Genomic DNA, 24,564 nt, shown 5'->3' on the forward strand with positions numbered 1-24,564 from the left:
ACTTCCGCTATGGGCAACTTCATAAACTGCACATGTATATGCTTCTGACTGAAGCTTGTTGTTCCAACAGATGTTTTCCAGTTTATTACCAATGTAAATTTTAGGTCCCAAAATTTGACAATCATGAGAAAAGCTCAAAATTGAAAACGATTCTAATCAAATTACAGTAAATGCCAAGACAATGCCAATTGTAGTTTAGAGTAAAGGCCAGCATAAACACTCAAAATAGCAATCTTTGGTAGATGAATATGCAAAGACATACCTGCATTAAATGTGGCAAAATGAACAATTAAAACAGATGTTCAGAGCAAAATTGGACAATAAGCTCCTTGCCACCTGTAGAAATTTGATATGCTAAACTAGATTTTAAGAAATAGTTTAGTGCATCTCTAGTGCAACACATAGGCTTCATTTTTACTCAATATATGCTTATAAATCTCTTCATATCATAAAGATAATATCCGATAGTATAAGGTTGGCCTCAGTTAACTCAACCTAAATCCTAACTTGGTTTAATAGAACTTGGGACTCTTGATAATGAGATGTGATGCGGGGGGCATCTGTTTAAGCCGTGGCCTCGGGGCCGTCACGGCTCGGTTCAGGGGTCCGGATGTCGAGGATCTCGGGCTCCGTCCTTCGGGGTCTTCCGAAGGCCGAGCACGGTGGTTCGGGTCGGGAGGTCAGGTCGGCAGGTCGGGTCGGGAGAAAGCTCCGCCTCAGCGCTGGGAAGAGTGGTTCCGGTCGGGAGGTCGGGTCGGCGGCTCGGGTCGGCAGGTCGGGTCGGCAGAAAGCTCCGCCACAACGTCGGGAAGAGGCGACACCGTTTCGGACCTGCACACAGGTCAGGCCGGGAGCTCGGCCCGACCCCTCCGACGATCAAGTTAGCGATGTGGAGAGGGTTTTGGAGGAAGAGATGCCTCCAAGTGCGTTGTGCTTGTGTTCCCCCCCTTTATTTGTTTAGAACTCTGGGGTATTTATAGATGAGTTTTGATGTTACCTGATATGGGTGCTTGCAGGAGTCAGGCTGATAGCGTCTGACCTGGGGTTGGCGTGGCGTGAAGAACTAAGCCTGAGTTAAGCGTTAATGCCGACTTCCTCGGGCAGTGTGTTGCCCAGGCATGGCTGACGTCATGGCGTGTTACATCGCCATTTTTACCCATAACATATTCCCCCCCCGAAAGGAGCTATGCGTCGGTTGTTGTATAAGAGGAGTCCGATGCATGGCTTCTGTCTTCAGACGGGCTGGCTGCGCGGACGAGGTCTCGGGGAACATGGAGCCGAAGGGCCGAGGAGCCCGATGCAGACGGGCTTGGCCGCACAGGCGTGTCTCGGGAACATGGAGCCAAGGAGCACGACGCAGGCGGGCTGGCCGCGCAGGTGTGTCTCGGGAACATGGGGCCAAGGAGCATGACGCAGGCGGGCTGGTCGCGCAGGTGTGGTCTCGGGCATTATGCGGCCGAGGATCACGACGCAGGCGGACAGACTGCGCAGGCGTGGTCGCGTTGGTCATGCGGCCGAGTAGCACGACATAGGCGGGCAGACCGCGTGAGGTGGACTCGAGCAGTGCATAGCCGAGGGAAGTGGCTCGGGCCGAGAGACAACTCAAGCGGGCAGGCCGCACTGAGGTGAACTCGACAGTGTATGGCCGAGAAGCTCGGCGCAGGCAGGCTGCGGCCGAGGGAAGTGGCTCGGGCCGAGAGACAACTCAGGCGGGCAGGCTGCGCTGAGGTGAACTCGGCAGTGTATAGCCGAGAAGCTCGGCGCAGGCAGGCTGCGACCGAGCGACCCCGCTCAGGCGGGCAGGCCGCTCTGAGGTGAACTCGGGCAGACTGCGACCGAGGGACATGGCTCAGGCGGGTAAGCCGCGCTGAGGTGGACTCGACCGTCTACGACCGAGCCGTGCGAATGCAAAAAAGAGGGAGGTTAGACCGAAGCTAACCGTGAGCCAAGAGGCGGTCAGGTAAACATTGAGCCTTTGCTTGGAAGAGACTAAGGAAGGGGCTAGATTCCTTGCACGAGGATTACACCGGATAGCAACCGCGGGTGCTTGACCGCTGCTACGGGGCTCGTCGCCCAGAGTCACTCCTCTTCCTTGCGGTCACCCAAGCCTCCGCCGTGACGTACCGGTTGGCTCGCTGGAGCATATCTGGTACTGTGGTGGGGGGTCGCTCTACGAGGGACCAACAGAATCTGGAAGGTCGCAAGCCTACCATGAACGCCTACACTAACAGAGAGGGGTGAGTGTCCGGTAAGCTCCGGATTTGCGTGGCAAAGCGATCCACGAAATGTGAGAGGGGCTCATCCTCTCTTTGTTTGAAACCGAGGAGCAGTGCCGCGGAGGGCTTCGGCCGGGCATGGGCTGCGAAGTGGAGCTCGAAATCCTTGGCGAGTTGGCCGAAGGAAGTGATCGCTCCGATCTTCAGGCCGCTGCACAATGTGCGGGCCGGACCCCTCAGGGTCGTGGGAAACGCCCTGCACATTAAAGCGTCAGACGTTCCGTACAGTGCCGAATGGGCACGGAAAGCGGCGACATGGTCCGCTGGGTCAGTGGAGCCGTCGTATGCATCCAAAGAAGGGAGCTAGAAGTTCGGGGGAACGGCGTGATCTCGTATCTCTGGTGCGAACGGAGATCCTCGGTGTGTGTCCATCCCGAGCTCTCCCTCTGAGTTGCGAAACTCCTTCTTTAGTTCGTCGAGTCGCCGACTAAGAAAGTATAGTTGGGCTCGCAGGGAGCCCGTTGACTCTGGAGATAATACCTCGGGCTCCGGGCGGCCGCTCGGGTCTATCCTTACTGGATCCCCGAGTGGGGTCGGTCTGACCCGAGGAGAAGTGGAAGGCTCCAGAAGCGTCATGTGGGCCCGAGCGGGCGGCTCTTGTTGTCGTAGCGGCTGAGTCATAAGTGGGGGTGTCGGTTGGGAGACGAGCGAGATGATGGTTTGCACCATATCCGTCAGAGCTCGGACTTGACGAGCGAGGTCGTGAAAGGCCTAGGATGACACCGGCGAGGGGACGCTCGGAGCGCCCTCGGGCGGAAGCAGATTCGGGTTGTCGAATGAACGCCAGTAGCGTTCAGAGGTCGCGGGGAAGTCGTCAGCCCACGGCCCGTCACGCAAGGGACGCACGGCCTGCGCCCCTGCTAAGAATGATCCCTTGGCAGGGAGTTCGTCGGGACCAGTCTGAGGATCCCTCGACATTCGGGCCCCTCCTTCTAGCACCAAAATGATGCGGGGGGCATCTGTTTAAGCCGTGGCCTCGGGGCCGTCGCGGCTCGGTTCAGGGGTCCGAATGTCGGGGATCTCGGGCTCCGTCCCTCGGGGTCTCCCGAAGGCCGAGCACGGTGGTTCGGGTCGGGAGGTCGGGTCGGCAAGTCGGGTCGACAGGTTGGGTCGGGAGAAAGCTCCGCCTCAGCGCCGGGAAGAGTGGTTCAGGTCGGGAGGTTGGGTCGGCGGCTCGGGTCGGCAGGTCGGGTCGGCAGAAAGCTCCACCGCAGCGCCGGGAAGAGGCGACACCGTCTCGGACCTGCACACAAGTCAGGCCGGGAGCTCGACCCGACCCCTCCGACGATCAAGTTAGCGATGTGGAGAGGGTTTTGGAGGAAGAGATGCCTCCAAGTGCGTTGTGCTTGTGTTCCCCCCCTTTGTTCGTTTAGAACTCTGGGGTATTTATAGATGAGTTTTGATGTTACCTGATGTGGCTGCTTGCAGGAGGCAGGCTGATAGCGTCTGACCTGGGGTTGGCGTGGCGTGAAGAACTAAGCCTGAGTTAGGCGTTAATGCCGACTTCCTCGGGCAGTGTGTTGCTCAGGCATGGCTGACGTCATGGCGTGTTACATCGCCATTTTTACTCTTATCAAGATGCATAAGGCATGGCCAGTCCAAACCAATGGAAAATTGATCCTTAAGAAAGAGAACATTTAGTAATACTTTTTGTGGTCTCATTTTTCTCATAATATTATAGGACTTCACCTCCATTAAACGATTTTCTTGTTCATGAAATCAGAAGACAGATTTTGACTGTGTATCCACCTTTTTCACAAATAAAAAGAAAAAAAAAACCATTTTTCCTTGTAGCTGAAGAAGTTATTGCAGATATTGCTGATCTACGCTTGTTGCATCAGGTACAGCAACTCAGCGAAGGAGGCCTCATCGTCCCTGTGGAAGGGATAGGGCATACTCCGGAGCTCGTGAATCCTCATGACAGTGGGATCGGAGGCATCGTCGGCGATTGCCGCGGCAGGAGGAGGAGGGTCTTGAAGCCCTAGGATGCGATGGGGGCTCGATTACTCCGGTAGCTTAGTTCCGCTATTTCTCAGGGCCAGGATCTCTGGTTCCAGCAGGGACCTCACGACCGTTCAAAGCGCTCCCTCGTCGTCCCACGCCTGGTCGACGGCAACCTCCTCCGGGGGCTCGATCTTCGGCGTTTTCTTGATGCCGGGAGCGGCGCCGTGGCCGTACTTAGGGAGGCGGCGGATAATGCGGACCACCTCTTTCCGGTCCATCGCGTGGAGCGAAGGAGATGGCGGCGACGTCGGTGGGGCAGAGGGTGGACAGCTCGGAGGCCTTCTTGACGAAGCAGGCCCTCCTCTTCTTGAACGCGGTGCGCCGTGCCCTAGGGTCGGCGATGAACTTCACCGGCCGCTTCATCTTTGCCCGAAGAGAGATAGAGAGAGAGAGGAGGGCACAGAGGAGGATTGACCGCGGACGGCGACGCCAAACACGTCGAGTGGGAGAGAGATCGAGGAAGGAAGACGAGAGAGAGAGAAAGAGACGAAGGGGAGACTGAGGAGATACATAAGTCGCGTCGGGAAAGGCAGTCGTTTAGTTCAACTGGAAACGGATCTTCAAGTGAAGCAGATCCGAAACATGTGCGATCCGACACCGACTTCAAACGGATCTATAAGTGAAGCAGATCCAAAACATGTGCGACTCATGATCGATTCAGTGACCGAGTCGATCACCGAGTTGACTCGAAATCTGAGCCAATTATAGGCAGGACTTAAGAGATGGCATCGAGTAAAGGGATGATTGACCAAATTGAAGTCAAACTAGACGCGAAATCAATCAAACTTAGTATTGAGAGAGAGTGAGAGGGATAAGATCACGACCGTTCATCACATGCCCCCTTCCCTCCCCTTCGTTCTCCTACAGTGATGCCTTCTTTTCTATGGCCCGTGTGAGAAGATAGCGTTGGCCCGGGGAAACTCTATTTCGAGGGAGACGAACGGTAGTATCGGCGACGCGATGCTCTTATCCGCGCGGGAGCTACTGAGCGCCCCTTCCCATGGCATTCCCTTCTCCACCTTCCCTTCCGCCCGCTCTCCAGCGGCTTCCCTCGCCTTCGCGAGGTCCCGGGGCGGTCCCTGTAGGGCTTCCTCCTCCGGAGCGGCGGACGCGGAGCCCCGACGGCGAAGCGTTCCCTGGGACACTCTCCGTTTGAACTTCAGCGACGGCTCCAGGTGACCCAATTCGTTTTCATTGCGGATTCTTTCCTTGATTGTTGAAGCTCTGATTTTGCGCCGCTATTTCTTCGTCCAGTTGTTTGAGGTCGAATTTAGATGATTATCGAAGCATCTGATGGCTATATTTTCTTAGCTTTGCATGGAAGTTTGATAAAGCTGCAGTCCTGGAACTTGGTTTTCGTGGAAGTTCGAAAAAGTTGCCGTCTTGTTTCCGTTCTGATGTGTTGCTTGATGAATTTGTCCATTTTACTCATACTTATATTTTCCTTTTGATTTTGTTTGTTGATAGAAAGTTCTTGATGTTCAATTCGCTTCTGAAACATCAAATTATATGCATGAGATTTTGCCCCAAAATCTTGTAAGCGTCACTGAAATCAGATGTGGTACTTTTTGTACCCATACATCCACCTCTAGCTGCAAAATACCATCCACATTATTCTGGGTTTCTTGAAGGTTCCTGTTTAATAATCTACAAATTTAACTTATGTTGCATTGGAGTGATCTTGAATTAGTCTTCAATTTCTTGTCGTATAATCTCTGTGTCTTGGGAGAAGAATAATAATGATCTTGAATTAGTCTTCAATTTGTTAACCTTTCTTGTACCTTTTTATCAATGTTTCTAACCAATGAGGATATCTCAGCCTCTCAGGAATTGCAAGCAAGGATGCACCTAAAACCTCGAATAAACTTTAGCAATCCTTTGCTGGTAAGGTCCAATTTGATGATAAAACGCAAATATAAGTAGTGACAATATAATTGGGATATTTTTATTTTTGTCCATAGAGCAATGTGATGGATCAAATCATCTTGGAACAAATTCATATTTGAATGGTTTGCACGCAAATATTCTAATTGGATATGATCCAAATGCCTCCAACTTTTCACATTCTTCTCCTCCATGAACTCAAATAGTGAGAGGGTTATAGCTCACCGAGGATATTAGATGAAGGCCTTCAAACATGCCTTAAAAAGGCAAATATATTCTTTGTACCATGCAAGAAAAGCCACTTGCTTTTTGTTGCTATTATTTGCCTTGAAAGGAAACGTTGTGCATGAATGTCTCAGTTTTCTTATTTGCTTGAGGATATGCAGTTCTATTCTAGAGTACCATTTAGCTTGTACCAACAGCTGGGCTTGCCATGGTCCAAGCCATATAAGGTCCTGTTCTACTTGTGTTGTGATATGGTGATTTGTCCATATTTTGGTTCAGAATTAGTGTAGTGTGTGAGCTTTGTCCTCATGGTAGGTTGCTCCTTTTCACCTAAGTGCCGAAGCTTGACGTATAGATATAGTCTCTCAGGCAAAACGTGTGAGGGTGCAACCTCACTGAACCTCCTTATACCTTGGTAATACATAATCGGAAATCACTTCTGTTTTTTTTTACTGTGAAGTTTTTTTAGATAAGCAGTCAAGCAAGCTCTCATTTGCTGTTGTTGTTGTTGTTGTTTTAATGATGATAGTTATATCATGTTAATTCAAGGGTCTACTTGTGCACTGGGTTGGAACTTTGCAGCCAATTGGAACCTAATATATCTGATTTATTTTGTTGGGTCTTTGTAGCTTTGTTCTATCCAGCTAATCAGAGCTCTTTTCAGGTGCATCCAACCATCTGATTTCTCTGTCTTTGATCCGTTGGGTTTGAACAAGGAGAGCTCTTTGGGCCTTGGTGCTTTGTGGGAAAGTGTTCTTGATTTCTTTTCCCAAACATTTGAAAGTACAGCAAGTTCAAAGAAGGATAAATCTTCCTCAAAACGAGGAGTGGCAGGTTATTTTTTTCTTAATTAGTAATTTTCTATCATAGCTATTGTTTATTTTATACTAAAAGTAAAAAAAAAATGATGATGTACTTGACTGGATTATAAAGAGAGACACTTAATGCTTTGTTTTCTTCAGTTGAACAAGTAACTAACTCTAGACTGTTGCAACAGATTTAACTCGTGTATAGTTCAGCTCAGCATATAGCCTTTTGCGTTATTTTATCTCTGATTTCTACGTAGACACCCTTTGCCTGTAGAAATATATCCAGATTTTGTGATATTTGTAGTGTGCTAATGACTGAAAGAAGAATGGTAAAGAACCTATGTCAACATTTTTAACCTTTATCTGTCTTTCTCTTCCAAATAGATGTTCTTCCAGGATGTAGAAGAACATGGTCAATGAGCAAAAGGAAATACTAAAACAGTTATAGATATTTGAGCAAGTTGTTCCGAAACACTCTTTTGTTGCAATATTTTATCATACACTGGTCTTGAACTTCTAAAGTCTAAGCATGTGAATTTAGAATTCTGCTTTACCTAATTGCTTATTTTTATATCTCCAGCTGCAATTGAGGATAGTTCTATTGACATTGGTGACTTCTTTAAGGGCCCTCTTCCAGGGAAATTCCTAAAGCTTTTAGGATATTTAACTTTATCTCGGCTTGGAGTATATGTACCTCTAGGTGGAGTGAATCGAGAAGCTTTTGTTGGTAATTTGGATCAGAACAGTCTATTGAGCACCTTGGACTCCTTCTCTGGTGGTGGAATTGGTAGACTGGGTGTCTGCTCCCTAGGTATTGTTCCATTTATCAATGCACAGATTGTCTTTCAGCTTCTTACACAAATCTATCCAAAGCTACAAGATCTCCAGAGAAGAGAAGGAGAAGCAGGAAGGAAGAAAGTTCTTCAGTATACACGCTATGCTTCTGTAGGCTTTGCAGTGTTCCAGGTGAGAGCCACTGGAACCTTGAACTGATGGATTCAGTAGCAATTTCATCTTGGTTTAGTTGACTTATCTTTCTTTACATGAACTCTTTCATGTCTAACTTACTCCATAATCAGCAAATGCTTGTTGCCATAGTTGAAGTAGAGAAATTCATCATAATTTTGGTATTCTCACTGTATCTAATATGTTTCCAGCTGAACTGTAGACAGTGGAATAATTTTTTGTGATTTCATTGTTTCTTCTTTCTCAATAGGACATGTTATCAAGAGAAAATGTCAATAAACAAAATTATCAGATAAGGTACCTATTTTATCACACAATACCTGCAGTTCATAATCACAAAACCTCGTTGTTGTTAGGTGCCAGACTTTTGGATTTATTGAAGATAACAAAATGCCATTTTTGCCTCCAGAAAATAACTCCCACAATTTCCATTGTAGGTTCTAAGGTTTTCTTTATTTTGAGAAATTTGAATAGAGCACCAAATCTGTCTACCTACTGTGGCTTCATTCTGCTATATAGTATATACAACAGTATGATCTCAATTAATCCTTAATTGCTTCCCTTGCAATGCAACCGTGTCTCTACGATGTGCTAATTCTTCCTTCCAAGTCTCAATACACATATAAAAGACTTTTCTTGTTTATCAAACTCGTTTAGTGTTAATGAACATCTTTTACAACAGTACATTGAACTTTGCATGCTGGTAAATTTTCTTATGATTATTTTGGACATTACACCAAGATGCCATGTCAGTTCATCCCTGCACCAGGATGCTTTAACAAATTTGTTATTTAATTCTTTGATAACTACTGCAAATGATTTATGCCATTAGAACAAATAAACGCTTTTCTAGTATATATCCTTATATATCATATTTATCTACATGTTAATAACTTCTCTTAATAAATGCTAAATTGGTGATCCCATGTTTAAAAAGTGGGTATTCGTCTAACAGAAAAAGAAGCTAAGTTTAAAATAAGACAATTATCAGCTCAAAGTTCTTTTGAAAGGGAATAAACATTTGTTGTATGTCTGATAAAGAATGACATGATATTTATTTTAATGCAATAACCAACAAGGCCAACCTTGAAGACTATATCCATCTCCTTGCTGCTGTAAGAGAATGTGTAGAAGGATTAAATAGGTTAATGAAAATGATTGATTGTCATGGATTTTCTAGGTGGTGTGTAACGCTGGAAAAAATGTGTAAGCCTTTGAGTTTCGATTGGTTTTTCTCTTTTAACATGTCTATTAAATGTTAATGAATTTAGCTATCCTGAAGTTTCTGCAAGTGTTGTGTTTAAAACATATGGAGTATAAATAACTTGATTTTGAGTGGAATAATTTTGTGTTTCCTCCCTAAATATACAAATTATACAAGTTATATAATATATATTCCTTTAGTGGAAATTGACATTTCTTTTCATGGTTGAGGTACTAATCTTCACTTGTTGCTGCAGTTTTTTACCACAATGAAAACTTTGCGAGTATCATTTTGCTTCAGCATGACCTTTCACAATTTAGAGATTATGCTTCATTCGTATGTTGTTCAGACTACTACATTATCCATGTTGCTGGTTGGCTACATGAAATTAATGTTTAATGTGGATCAGTGAGCAACATTGCATGATTTATTGTGGATTTGTTATTAATTACATGCTGAAGCCTTTGTATTTCTTATCACAAGGCCATTGGGCAAGTAGTTTACCTTCGCCCATATGTCAATGACTTCAGTACGGAATGGGTTCTATCATCGGTGGTATTGTTGACACTCGGTTCAGTATTTACAACTTACATTGGTGAAAGAATATCCGACCTGAAACTTGGAAATGGAACCTCTCTTTTGATATTCACCAGCATTATATCATACTTGCCTGCATCATTTGGCAGAACAATTGCACAGGCATTTCAAGATGGAAATTACGTTGGACTAGCTACGATTACCTTGTCATTTTTCCTATTGGTCCTTGGTATTGTGTATGTCCAGGTAAACGCTTTTCAGCTTATCTAATTTATAGCATATCTTTTATGTGCTAAGAAAAGCTTGATAAATGGTTTCTAGGAAGCAGAAAGGAAGATCCCACTAAACTATGCTTCAAGATACAGAAGTGGGGGCCTTCAAAAATCTGCATATCTTCCTTTTAAGGTTTGTTATATTTCTTGTTGATCCATTATTCTGCTCCAAGTATATTGCTTGATACTTTCAAGTTTCAATACAGTGTTAGTTATTTGCTGTTATAGTCTTCAACAACAACAACATTCCATGAATCTTTTCTTGCCAGTGAGCTTTGTGTTATGCAATCTTTCTAATAAATGAAGAATATTCATTATTTTTATTGTTCTTAAGTAGATCTATTTATGTTTCCCTTTACCTCTCTTGACACCATTAATCATAATTGAGTTATACGGTCTAATCACAATATCTATAGGTCTCTTTTGAACCTGTTCATATCATAGACAATCTTATGACATTTTATCCTCTATGAAGTAACACCTAATTATTCTTGAAATGAATAATTCTTATTTTTTTATAATAACTTCATACATCAATCTCAATAGTCTTATTTCAGTTACCCTATTCTTTGTGCTTGTTTTTCGCCACCCAACAACATGATTTGCCCAACATTATGGTTTGGGAAGCATTTTGAACTTATATTTGTTTGTTATAAAAATTTCCTTTCAATGTAAGGACAACTCAATGATCACATAAATTCTGACATCCATCTTCTTTTTAAGCATTTGACTTTTACTGAAGAATATCTTCATCAATCCAGTTGAATAATAAATTAAAGATACTTAAGACTTTTACTTGCATAAACTTGTTGTTCATTCATGTTAATTGTATCCTCATTTCTTTTGTTTTAAACTACATTTCATATATTTGAATTTAGTTTTAATTTAATACTTTTAATTTCCAAGACTATTCTTCATAAGTTTAGAAGTAATCCGAACTAAACTTTCGATAACCATGACAATATTGTCAGCCAATAATGAACACCACAGGGGTCCTTGACATGACCAGTAAGTTCAACTCCTATCCCTGAAAACACCCTTAAACACAAAGACCCGAGAAACATGAGCGTTATTGCTTATTGCCACGCACCTGCTGACTTCAACACAAACTTGCAGTTGCTGATCAAATTTGAAGGCAACTGCAAGACTTGTTCAATTACTTTAAAGTGTTGGTTTTATTTTTTTGCGCTGGTTGGGTTTACTTCAATTCTACTTGAAAATATCTATATGATTGTTCAGTATTTCTTTAATTCTTTCTTTTTTCTGTAAAGCTATCATCTTCATTTTGCAAAGTGCATTGGCTGTGTACTAATATTCTTAAGCAGGTGAATAGCTCCGGAGTGATGCCCATTATATTTTCAACTTCTTCCTTGGCTTTACCTGGTACTCTGGCACGCTTCACTGGTTTAACTGCTCTTAAAAAGGCTGCAGTTGCTTTGAACCCAGGAGGTAAGCTTGTTATCTGATTAGCCACTAAAAGATCAGATGAGGATTATGTAGAATAGATCATGTTAATGTATCATAACCAAAGTCAAAAGGATATTTTACCTTAATCATGTAAATAAAATGCTTCATCATGTTTTCGTCAATAGATTTTTCTTTTCTAAATTCAGACTTCTAATAAGAATATATCTTGCAGGTCCTTTATATCTTCCTACTAACGTCCTACTCATTGCTTTTTTCAATTATTATTATACTTTTCTACAATTGGACCCTGACGATGTGAGCGAGCAGTTGAAGCGCCAGGGGGCTTCAATACCACTTGTTCGACCTGGAAAAAGCACAGCTGCTTTTCTTAAAACAGTAAGGATGTTCATTTTTATTATGAGTTAATATGCTGTATCATATGGCATGTTTTGGTCTAATAAGATTCCAGTATGGTGTTGAGAGTGGTATTCAAAACCTTGAACCTTATAATACTTGCATACTTCTAAACAGATTCTAGCATTATTCTGTCCCATGGCATGATTGATATTTAATCAGTACTCTGCTCTCTGCTGTAGCACTTAGCCTTTTAAGTATCAACTTATGTTCGTTATATTAATAGTGTTCTGAGAGTAAGACATCTGGGCTTTTGTCCAGTAATATCAGCTTGAACTTGTCAAGTGGACTGTTAGGTACTTTCTGCTTTGGATAATGGATACTCTCCATTTTGTGAGGACAGGGATTTTACACTTCTAACATCTAATTATATGAATTCTTTCCCAATGGGGTTTTTCTTAGTCTGTTACAGACTAAGAGATTCAAAGTGATTGCAAGTATTGCAAATGATATAGTATAATGCTAATTACTTTGAATTTTACCTGGAAATCCCTAAATAGATGAAGAATGGTTTATGGATCCAGTGTATCTACTGATAAACTAGAGTCAGAATTGGTACTTGCAACTCCATAATAGCTGATATAATTTGCTTATATATTGCTTCTGCAGGTTCTTAGCCGGATATCAGTACTGGGTTCAGCTTTTCTGGCAGTGCTCGCAGCTGGCCCGTCTGTTATCGAACAAACGACACACTTGACTGCTTTCCGTGGATTTGCTGGTACATCTATTCTAATTCTCGTGGGATGTGCAACTGATACTGCAAGAAAAGTTCAGGCAGAAATCATATCGCAGAAGTACAAGAACATCGAGTTTTATGACATCAACCAGTATGGCCCTTGAATGTAATCGACAAAAATCATGCACCTTCTTTTCGAGCACACCGTGCTACCAAATTATCAATGTTGTCATTATTGAAAAGGGAACTAACACGCATATATTATGCCCCACAGAAAAAATTGTTAGAGGTCAAGAGGCTGTAAGTTTGCGTCTTATCACCGTTATTTGACCGTGTTGGTCTATAAAGTATCTAGAGTGTAGATATCTTCTGAAGAAAATTGAACTTAAATCATTCTTTCTTTATGTGATGATCAAAATACTAATGATATGTTCTTTGTTGATTGCATCTTGGTAAATCAGTAAACGGTGATGTTTAATCTTGCAGATATGTCTGTTTATTGAGGTAACTAAAGAGTGCTCGAAACACAAATCCTAATGGAGTTAATGCAGAGGTTCCTGCACTTTGGCGATATTATGTTATTGCCCCTAATTTGACAGAGATATTGAGATTGTGAATAGTATGTTAGTCACTAGGGTGTGAACAGTGTGCTATTCCCCATAATTTTGATTCCATTTATTAGTTAATTTGGGATTGTATCCTATCTGAACTGTTTAACCTAATCAAATATCTTTATCAGAACATGTTATGAGTTTTAAATTTGCATCAGTCCATTTCTATTCCTGTTTGGTGTTTAATTCATGTTTATACAATGACTTTTCCTCTATTTGAGATAACAAACCAGCTTGCATGTGAGAAGGGATGTCAGAGTAGAAAGCATGGATACATAGTTCATGATTGAGATGAAACCTTCAAAATAAGATCTGCTAACTAATCCAACAAGAGTGTCAGTCACACTGTCTAATACTTAAATAATATATCCATTTAATCAAGCATCACTGTAATTGCCATGAAGTAAGACATTGTTCCAGCAGAATTCTTTGGCAGATAAAGATCTTTCAGCAACAGATAGAATGTACAAAAAGTTGTCATAAAGTACTGTTTCACAATGCTTAGTTCTTCATGATTCATAAGCATCATCAGTTGTTGCTCAGCTTGTGCTAGTGGAGTTACTACACACTTCAGTGGCTTTAACTCCATATACTTCCCCATTGTGATCCAATCTTCATGTAACTTTCTCACCTAGGAAAAAACAATAAGCTACAAGATCATGTGCAAGCAAGACAATGACATTTGATGTGTCTGCAGTCAGTACAGATCTACAGCACACTCATTCAATAAAAAGATCAGCAAAGTGAAGGATCAATTACTAATGTTGTAGCTCAAGGCTACCATTTTATGGCTCAAGACCTCTTGACACAGCCATGGGAGGACATATTGGCACCATCCCAAAAAGTTCCCTGTCCCACAATGTTAATGGGACATTGTGGGACAAAGTGTTCCTCTCACTTTACCTGAACTCATTCAAGGTTTTAACCAAAGGCTTCACCTCCATGTCCTTCAGTTTTGGCAAGGGGACAGGGATGGAACATGGTGTGGGCCAACCCTTCCTTACAAATATGGCTTCTTGCTTGGAAGATGAACCAACCCATCATGAGGTCAACTCCATGAACAAGAACTGCTGCTAAGCATGAAGTGGAAAAAGCTGCATTGAAGCATGTACTTGGCAAACTGGTCTGAGATGAACCATGTTGCAGATCTTACCTCTCTGCACTTTTCTTTTACTTGAGATGCAACAAAGCAATAGCTGTGGACTTGGAGGATTCCAGCAATGGAAGAACAGAGCTGAGTTTTTGAGATCCACACTTGACACACATCATGTGTAACTCAGTCCTGTGGCCCCCTGTTTATACAACATCTGGAATCTTTCTTTCTCACCTTGTACTTGTTTGTACACATCCTGTATGTATTCCTCTTGCAATAAATGTGGGAGTACTATTTTCCTTAAGAAAAGAAAGATGAGGAAGAAACAAATAGTGTCAATGTGACTTCTTCTCCCAAAAAATAAGCTGAGTTTTGCTTATGATATTTTAAGCCTTCATGCATAACCAATCACCAAATCATATGGGCAACCAATTTATTTGCTAGACCATATATGCATCATAAACAGCAATTAAATCTTTTGATTTATTAAAGTTTTGGAACTTTTCATGACCGCATTACCTACTCAAAGAAAGTTTTTTGTTACAAACAAAAAGCAATGAGTATAAGCTACTAGACATTCGAGTTACCGAGCAATGAACGACAATAAGCAAACATCACGATTACTTGAAATAATTCGTCGATACTGAAGTAACACAACAGAACAAGGGGTTCTCAAGTCAACCATTCATACATCAAATTGATGAGCAGCTAAAGTAAGATCCTGAATGTCCTAACTTGACAAGGACCCTTGATACAAGATAAGTATGCATCCTAAGCTAAGACCAGTAGCTGAGAAAAGTCCATGTACAAAAAGAAAAGAAATCAATAACAGAGACAGAGAAGAGGGAGGAAAGATGAACTCTAGAAGCCAGATGCCCTTCCTAGCGTGTCATTTATATCTGGGGTGATGGTTGTCATCCCGGTTGTTCCTGAAGGCGCAGCATCCAATAGAGTAGACAACAACAAGGAAGATGAGGAAAATGATATTAGCTACGGCAACCTTCTTCCAGTCATGCTTGAGGTTGGCGAGAACCCCTGCCTTGCAAGATTGGCAGTCATAGCAAAGAGTGGATTGGCCACTTTGCCATGTGTTGCAGTCCGGCACATCAGATGAGTTGAAGCCAGGAGGTTTATTCCATGCAGTTCCACTCATGTAGGTGAAGTTACATGCACTGGGAGGTTTGCAGCATCCAGACTGAACCGACAAGAGATAAACACAACACAATAAAAGTCAAGATACAAGTAGTAATGCCTACATGATACATTGCCAGAGTGCTACTCGTCGACACTTCTACTTTCGCATAACCTATTACAGGTTGTGGTACATACTTCTGTTTCTCCTCCCTAACATTATGCTTTTAGATACTATTTTATCTGCAGAATGAATTTGATCAGGTGTTCCATTTTAAAGGTTTAGCCATAAACCAAACTATCTTCACTATCTGAAAAGAGAGTTCAAGCAAGGCACCAAGTTCATCTGTGCATGGCTACTTGCAGCCAACTATCCATATTCTTTGTGGACTGGGAGCATTCTATGTTGATTGTTAACCAGTATTGAAGGAATCAGACTTTACAAAGAAGGTCAACAGTAGTGTAATACAGAAAGACCTGCATGCTCATAAAGAAAGGGATACACATGGAAGAAGACAATCATTTCAAACAATAAAGTCACTTAAAACCACTCGAGCTGTACACATGTTGATTCAATGTGGTGCTTTGGAAATTTTGCCTATCGAAGTGCTCAGAAGTAATTTTAGATTCATCTTGTGAAAAAGGTGAACATGAATGTAATGAATCAGAGGTCAAGATGTGGACTAGGAGAAACCACACAACAAACATATTTAAGTAGTCATTATTTTCTTTCAGCATAATTTCGAGTTTTTGTCACAAAAAGACAACCATTTCAGTATGAACAAAAATATTAATGTAATAAAGAACACAAATATAGTTTACTGAGGAGAAGCAACCAGTGCAGTATGAAAATTGAAGCTGCAAATAAGATTCACAAAGAAGACACAAAGTTTGAAGTCTGGTATTGAGAAAATGCCATGGAAAACAACAAAGCTTACACCACATAAGATTCTTCCTTATCTATATGTCTATAACTCAAAAAGGCAGCAGCAGAAGATATGAAACGTAAATTTCATACAGAAAAAGATAATGATTATGACGATGATGATGATGATGACAAATTACTAACACAACAAGTATACCAGCAAAAGGGTTAGGCTTGCACTACACCTTGAACTTTCATAAGAATCACACAATCCCACTCTTAAGTGCAGCAGGTTTGGGCCACATTAATCAAACTCAAAGAACTGTTGCAACTCAAAACAACACAAAAACTCGTAGAAGACAAGAGAAACGACAGAGGTTATAATTGAGGAACCCAACTTCCATACCAATTAGATTTGACAAAAAAGAGATTCCTCATATCTCAAGAATTCATGCTAGCTACCAAAAGCAAAATTTAGACAAACACTACACGTACAGGATGCACCACCACCAACAGAAATAGAGAGAGTAGATGCCCAAACAGAAGCCAACATGTCACAGGCAGTAAAGAAGATCAGAGCAATGTGCGGAGTTGAATGTCAAAAGAAGATATGCTATAGAGAAAATTTTGCTCCAGAGGACAATTTGCAACGGCCAAACTTTTAAAAGAGCAGACCATCTACCGATTTACATGCCCCATGGACACATGCTTCTCGAAGATCGAACCTTGACAGCATAATATCGTCGGAGAGCGTCTCAAACGGGAGAAGCAACGCAAGCAAAAGCCAAAAAGACGCCATTTTCAGTTCTCAAAACCAAAACCTTGCGGGAGAAAACAAGAAAAGGGGATGACCAATGCAAGCCAAAAAGATGCGATTTTTAGCGTCACAAAGCACCGACCTGTATAGGGGAGAGGTTATCTTTGATGAATTGGTCCCAAGTCTGGTTCTTGTTCTGCAAGCTCTCGCACACCTTGCCCTGCTGCAAGCAGCTGCGGATCCTCCTCCAGTTACTGGCCTTCTCCACCCTCCTCTGGAGCCAGTCGGAGTAGTCCCCCAGGCGGTACTCCTTGAACCCGCGTCCGGAGACGACCTCTCCGGCGCCCTTGTTGGTGACGACGAAGGCGAAGACGGTGAAGCAGACGAGGAGGAGGATGAGGAGGAACATGACGACCAGGTACAGCCAGAGGAGGCAGGAGTTGCGGCAGCAGGCGCCGACGAAGCCGGCGAGGGAGACAAGGAAGAGGAAGACACCGAGGGCGACGAGGGGCCGCTCCAGGAACTTCTCGCAGTCGGTATTGGCACGCTGGCTCAGCCAGATGCCACCGCCGATAATGGGGATCGACAGCACCAGAGTGATGACATTGAGCACTCCGATGAGGCTGTTGCTGAACCGCACCATCTTCCTCAGGCGGATTGCGGTCTCTCGCCGTCGCTTCTTCTGCACGCACTGGGGAGGGAGACGAAGGGACGAAGATGAGAGAGACGACGGCAGAGCGAACAGTGTGTGGGAAACAAGCATCAAAGGGGAAGAGGAATAATATTTATAGGGGAATTATTATTATATGGTTTCTTATAAACCAATAGAAATTATAACTAAAACATATTGACATTATTTACCAAATAATATTGTGTTTCGATATATTTTCACCATTATATATATATATATATATATATATATGTTTTAGTCAAAGTCATTGATGATATATATAAATATATAATTAATGACTTTGACTAAGTCATCCAAATTTTGGTTACAATAGAATTAAAATGCATCAATCACCTCTTAAAGTCAAATTAAGCAATTAGTAAAAGAGGGGTAACCGACTCAGCCATAAAAAACCTTAATTTGAAGGCATTTGTCCGGTAAATTACACGTTAACAAAGCTTAAATAACCCCATAAAAATATCTCCTTTTGGCCTTTTTGACGAAAAATTTAGTCAACTCATGAAGACATCTTCTTAAGCACTCTTCGGGTGATTAAGTGCACGAGATCATCCTATACCCGCAACTTACAGCACATGCGATGCCACGTAATCGTATTATCTTTACTACTATAAATGGGTATTGTATGGGGCTTAATCACATGGTAGACTATGTTGTTAGTCAATTCCATATCAAATGGTAGACTATGCGTCAATCATATCCATTGGATTAAAATTTTGATAGCAAATCGATCTAGGATAGACGTATGAGATCATCTTACGCGCGTGCCTTACCATTTTTTTCTACGTAATCGCGTGATCTTTACGCCTAAGAACATGTATTGTGTAGGCTCATCATTAGTCATGTTATCCAATGCTAATTATATTATCTTTTGTAGTTAGTTATCTTTGCTTGATCCCTACATTTTAAAAAGTTATATTGACATCTTTATAGTTACGAAAGTAGAACATTTAATCTCATTTATCCTCGTACTGTCGACTCGACGGAAGATACCGAACGTGCTGTTAGTACAAAAATGACGTTAAAAAGAAAGACAACTTCACTATCGTTCCTCAGGCTTTGTCCTCTCCTTCGACTTCACTATCCTCTCAGACGGTCTACCCAACGATAGTGTCGATGGTGATCATCATCTCCTATACCGACCTTATGTGAAGTCGAAGGCGTTGGGTAGGATAACGAAGCAAGAAAAATAGGATGATGTAGGAGATGATGGTCACCACCAACACCATTATTAAGTAGGTCGTTCACGAGGATAGCAAAGTAAGAGAAATGAAACGATACAATATATGCATATCGCTACCGACATCACCGTTAGATAGGTCGTTCGAGAGGACAACGAAGCTAGAGAGAAAGATGAAGCCGGAGGGAGGATAGTGAAACCTTCACTGAAGTTATCCTTCTGTTGTTAAGTTAATATTTTTCGACGATTAATATTTTTCGACGATGAGAATAGTGAAATTATCCTTTTATCCATATTTTTTATCATCATTTTTACACATGATATCTTACGTCAATAGAATCTACAATGTGTTGAAAAATGAGATTAAATATTTTACTTTTATAACTATACATATGTCAATATAATTTTTTAAAATATAAGAATCATGATACTAACGATAACTAATTATAAGATATAATTCATAATTAATCTCACTAATTAATTTGAGATTAAATGATAGCCCACGCATTAATCATATTAGTCGAATCAAATACCGAAAGTTCTACCGTAATTGAACTTAGAGATTTGTGAACTTAGGATTAATGCGTTTGCAAGAAGATTAGTTCTTCGATATAGTGATAATGGTTTGCGAGTTAACTTACTATTAAATCATATCAGGTTTCACCAAATGAAGAGGCTAAATCATAACTTACTATTATATATCCCTGCAAATAGGCTGTTCGTAAGTTTTAGTATATATCCCTTCACATACTAAAATACTCGCACATATAATATCATTGCGTTGATTCGAATTTAGAATCATATTGATTTCTAGAATATTAATATAAATTCGAGTTGTAAGTAATAAACATAATCATAAATCTGTTTATTTATATTTTTTTTCCGGTCGAAATAATAAGGGGAGTCGATAGGGGTATAATTGTACTTCGACAAGACTCCAAACACACGTGCGCGGCTACCCCGCGGCACGTGTACGGCCGCCCGATACGGACGACGCCCCGCTCCCAAATGTTAACGTGTCTGTATCCCCAAAGTCGGAGAAGGACGAAGTGACCTCGGGAAGTCCTCCGAATCCTCTCCGCCCTACTCGCCAAATCCGGATTCGGGCTCCGACCCCTAGTTTTGGCGATTAGACCTTTTGGTTCGTCGGAATCTAGAGTGGAGGAGGCTGACAGCGTGGAGAGGTTGCGGGGATCTGCGATCTAGGGCTTTCGGGCGGCCTTTCCCTTTGCTGGATTGTTTGATGGTTCAGTTGAGGAGTTACGAGAAGCTGCGGCCGGATTCGGGGCTGCCGATTACGAAGCCGACGCCGGCGCCTGCGGCGGCCGGGGTGAAGTTGGAGATTGAGGACCAGTTGGAGGACGAACATGGGCCGCTCGACAAGAGGCCCAAGATGGACACCTCTCCGCCCCAGCCGGTGGATCTATCTTGTTCTTTTTCTTTTCTTGTTTCAAGCGAAAGCCTCATTCTTTGGCATTCTCTGGCTTTGATTGCAGATGATTCTCGAGTAATTCCAAAAAATAGTTTGATCTGATTTATATATGTCTTCTAGGTTGGTTAATGTCGGGATACATGGTGGATGTGTTTTCAGAAAGATGTGTCTACAGTTCAAACAGTTAGAAAAAAGTCATCTTTTTTTTCTTTTTGTTTTGCATTTTTGGAATCTTGAAGTACCAGATAACTATTGAAACTTTGGCAGTTCTGTGAGAGGCTTCCATCTTTTACATCTTTTATATTGCATTTCTGTTGAATTATTGGTGATTGACTGAAAAGTTTCGTCATTTTGTCTTCCCTGGAACAAACGGTTAAGTGTTGAACTTGTGAGGCCGATGCTCCTTTTTCATGATAAAAGAATAATGTCGAGCTTTGAGAATCAAGCTTTTTTATGGAGAATGTTTGTTTTGCGTTCTCCCTTATTCTTCTTAATATGCTGAATGTGATTTCAGCCACGCGAGTCACAAGTGAGCTTGGATGTTCTGTCCTGGGAAATTTGTTATGCTTTCTTATTTACAAAATCTGTTTGTCAAGACACATGTATTATCTAGTTTTGGAAAATTATTTACTAAGTTGGTGTCTTATTGCAGTGGGGAATTGGTGGAAGTATGCCTCCAACAGAGCTCATTCAAAACAATCTGCTAAATGAGCCTAGCCCATTGGGTCTTCACCTGCGGAAGAGTCCATCACTGCTGGACTTAATTCAGATGAGGTTGTCCCAAGCAAGTGCGAGTGTGAAGTCATCTGTCATGAGGAATGAGAGCTTAGAGGATGTGAAAAATGAAGATTTTAAGTCTACTGGTGCTTTAGCCAACATTGAGAAGATGAAAGCATCAAACTTTCCAGCTTCCCTTTTAAGGATTGGAACGTGGGAGGTAATTCATTTGTTTCCTTTGGAATCTTGTTATTTTCTTTGCTCTTAACTTAGTGAACGAAAATTAAAGAAATACTGCACTAATTTATTTATTTATTTTTCGAATCTTTTTATTTTCTTTGTTCGTAACTTAGTGAATGAAAAATAAAGAATAATGCACTTAGCATCATATGATTACTTCCGAGTTTGGTAAGTTTTTTTTTCCCACTTCCTTAGCCGAATCCAGTCACACAGATATTACTTTTGTTTTCTGTGGATGGTAGTTATTATAAATCTGAAATCTAACCGTGCATGATTGCAGCAATTTTCTGGTGATGGTTTCTTGAGTTCTGTGCAATTAGTTCAGAACTGTAGAATCTGAAGGAGCACCTCTTTCCTTCTTTTCGACATCTAACATGCTAGAGGATTTAGCTGCGTCTTGCCTGTGTTGGGAAGCCACAGGCATGGCTTTCCAATCTATGAAGGAGAGTTGTTGTCCATTTCCATGCAATTATAAGCATGACTACTATATATTATATTACTGGCTTAATTTGCAGCATACAGCATGTTGTATTTTTGTTTGCTATTTTTTAGAGGATGGGCAATTTGTTGACTCTGTGGTTTTCGGGTTGGTGGAATTAGAAATGATTAATCTATTTCCTTTTACTATAGTATGCATCAAGGTATGAAGGAGATTTAGTAGCCAAGTGCTACTTTGCAAAGAGGAAGCTTGTCTGGGAGATTCTTGAAGGTGGTCTTAAGAGCAAGATTGAGGTCCAGTGGTCAGATATCACAGCCCTTAAGGCAACTTGTCCAGAGCATGGTCCAGGGACTTTGGATTTAGTGGTAACATTATTTTGGTGTCAGTAAATTAGTGTTAGTAAATTTCATTGATTTTCTAAGATTTTATATCTTTTGTGCAGTTGGCTAGGCAGCCTCTTTTCTTTAGGGAGATTAATCCACAGCCTAGAAAGCATACACTGTGGCAGGCTACTTCAGATTTCACTGACGGGCAAGCAAGCAAACACAGGTAAATGAGATATTCTTTGTGCTGGTTAATTGATTGTGATCGGGACTTTACTGCTGCTACAGTAACTGAGAACACAATTTAATTTCACGGTTTAATTTGTTCCCTTTCTTGAATGTTCCTGCGTTTAGAAATCAATTTCGAAGTTTAATGATGCCTTTTTCTGTCTGCTTATGGATTTGGTCAAATTGGTCACAAGTGGGATTTTACTTTCCCTATCGTGATTATATATCAATCTTATGCCTCGTGGTGTACATGCCAATTAATCAGTAAATTGGAAGCGAGCTTGCAATTTGAGGTTCTTTGGGAATTTTGCTTCTTTTTTTTTTATTGGTCTACACTAATAGCAAGTTCTGATATACTTGTATTCAGGAGGCATTTTCTGCAATGTCCGCAAGGTTTATTAAACAAGCATTTTGAGAAGCTTATCCAATGTGATCCACGATTATATGCACTAAGTCAAGAACTTGATATCATTTTGAAAAGCCCATTTTTTGAACCAAAGATCTCTATGTTTGAGGACCCAGATGAATATAAGTGCCACCCATTTGATAAGCTGAAGGATGAATATGGATCTGCAATTCAAAATTTTCAAGATTCTGCATTGGCTTGTGCTGGCACATCAATTTCTGCCAAGAGTGAAATCAGAGAATCTACTGGTGCATTATCTGATATTTCTATCGGCAAAATCCACTCACCAAGCTCAGGTAGCTCCGCATCCCAATTCTATAATAGTTTATCTGTGTTATGATAATTTAAGAAAATAAATATGTTGCACTTTCTACTTTATTAAGTGCTTGCCGTTGTTACTTACCAATGAAAACTTAGTTGAAGCACATTGTTCCTTTAGTTACCAGTAGGCTTCTCCATTTTTACGAGGCACAATTTTTCTGCTTATCTTGTTTGGTTCTTTTGGATGATATCTAGCATTTGTTGTTTGAACCCCAAAGAAAGAAAAATACACACTAAATTTTACTTGAAATAAGATAAATCTGAAGTCAGCATTCTGACCCATGTGTTCCAACATTAGTACCAACCTTTTCTTTGGCATAGTACAATATTTTGCATGTAGTGAGGACATCTAAATTGTCTCTTTATCATTCTTTGGATCTTTAGATGTTTCTCTATGTTAATTTATCAAATCTTCTGTGCTTCTAAATTTATTCCTATATAGTTCATATTACTAGCTTCTTATTTACTAGGAAATGATACTTGCTAGTACCCATTTGGATTTTGGAGTGTCTAAACCCCATCTCTGACTGCAATGCAATATATTGTTTACAAATTTTCATTGTTTTATGATCTTCTACTTTGTGTTTCAGTGATGGATCATATTTCAGTGGAAACTGATGAGAGAAAGAACCATAACTGCTGGGATGAGTTAAAGTACGCTGGACTCAAGCCTTCGATGTCAATTAGTGACTTTGTAAGTCAAATAGAAAATTGCATTTCGGAGCAAATCAGTTCGGGGAATCCACAATTACCTGGTACTATACCCGACAAGAAAATGTTGGAAGAGTTGGCTCAATGCCTCTTCAGCGATTCCCAGATGCCCACCTCTGATGAAAAAACTGTCATGACGAAGGTAAACTCGTTTTGCTGTCTTCTTCAGAAGGATGCTGCCTCAGTCCAAAGCCATCAGATGAATGCTGGTGGCACTTCAGCTGATGATAGTGGCTCCCAGGATGGTGTGTCAGAGAAGCACACACATTCTCTTGAAGATGAGTTCGACAATACCTCAGGTCTCAAGACACTGGCAAACATCTCGAGGAAAGATTCGTTCGGGGAGCTGCTGATGCATCTCCCTCGTGTCGCCTCATTGCCTCAGTTCTTGTTCAATATCACAGAAGATGAAGAAGATAGCTGTCCATCAAACTGACTTTCTCCCAGATGAACATTTAGACTGTATCTTTCCCTCTTTTTCTGTATAGAAATGGTATAAATAAATATTAGGGTTTCAGAAGTTGATAACAGGATGAAGTTCCATCAATGTATATGTGCTTTCATGAAGTGTATGTATGTGTATTTGGTCATGTTGCTGGATAAGCTGTGTTGGAAGCCCAAACTTTGGTGATGCTATTGGCCAAACCGGCTGAAGAATTGTACTCAGTCACCTTTGTAAGACTTCAATCGTACTTTTCAATGTAGGCCTCATTTTTCTTCAGCTTCAAGAAATGCTTATTACACAAAG

The 24,564-nt window shown here is 41.6% G+C and overlaps 3 protein-coding genes across 3 annotated transcripts; 2 read left to right on the top strand and 1 right to left on the bottom strand.

The window, feature by feature from the left end:
* Positions 1-5,164: 5,164 nt before the first annotated feature.
* LOC135637169 (preprotein translocase subunit SCY1, chloroplastic-like) lies at positions 5,165-13,121 on the top strand. Its single transcript, XM_065149673.1, has 8 exons — positions 5,165-5,455; positions 7,054-7,223; positions 7,779-8,164; positions 9,852-10,151; positions 10,227-10,310; positions 11,503-11,626; positions 11,817-11,980; positions 12,608-13,121. The coding sequence occupies exons 1-8, from the start codon at positions 5,241-5,243 to the stop codon at positions 12,836-12,838; spliced, it is 1,674 nt and encodes a 557-aa protein (XP_065005745.1). The 5' UTR covers positions 5,165-5,240; the 3' UTR covers positions 12,839-13,121.
* A 1,906-nt stretch (positions 13,122-15,027) lies between these two features.
* LOC135636248 (tetraspanin-7-like) lies at positions 15,028-17,877 on the bottom strand. The gene is made up of 2 exons (XM_065147887.1): positions 17,274-17,877; positions 15,028-15,573 (listed from the first exon to the last, which is right to left on the bottom strand). Exons 1-2 carry the CDS (start codon positions 17,772-17,774, stop codon positions 15,268-15,270), a joined length of 807 nt encoding a protein of 268 aa, XP_065003959.1. The 5' UTR covers positions 17,775-17,877; the 3' UTR covers positions 15,028-15,267.
* Positions 17,878-20,017: 2,140 nt separating this feature from the next.
* LOC103981292 (uncharacterized) lies at positions 20,018-24,537 on the top strand. Its single transcript, XM_009397968.3, has 6 exons — positions 20,018-20,416; positions 21,084-21,368; positions 22,019-22,192; positions 22,270-22,376; positions 22,746-23,080; positions 23,696-24,537. Exons 1-6 carry the CDS (start codon positions 20,243-20,245, stop codon positions 24,250-24,252), a joined length of 1,632 nt encoding a protein of 543 aa, XP_009396243.2. The 5' UTR covers positions 20,018-20,242; the 3' UTR covers positions 24,253-24,537.
* Positions 24,538-24,564: the final 27 nt, after the last annotated feature.

The sequence above is a fragment of the Musa acuminata genome, chromosome BXJ3-4 (assembly GCF_036884655.1).
Source record: "Musa acuminata AAA Group cultivar baxijiao chromosome BXJ3-4, Cavendish_Baxijiao_AAA, whole genome shotgun sequence".
NCBI lineage: Eukaryota > Viridiplantae > Streptophyta > Magnoliopsida > Zingiberales > Musaceae > Musa > Musa acuminata.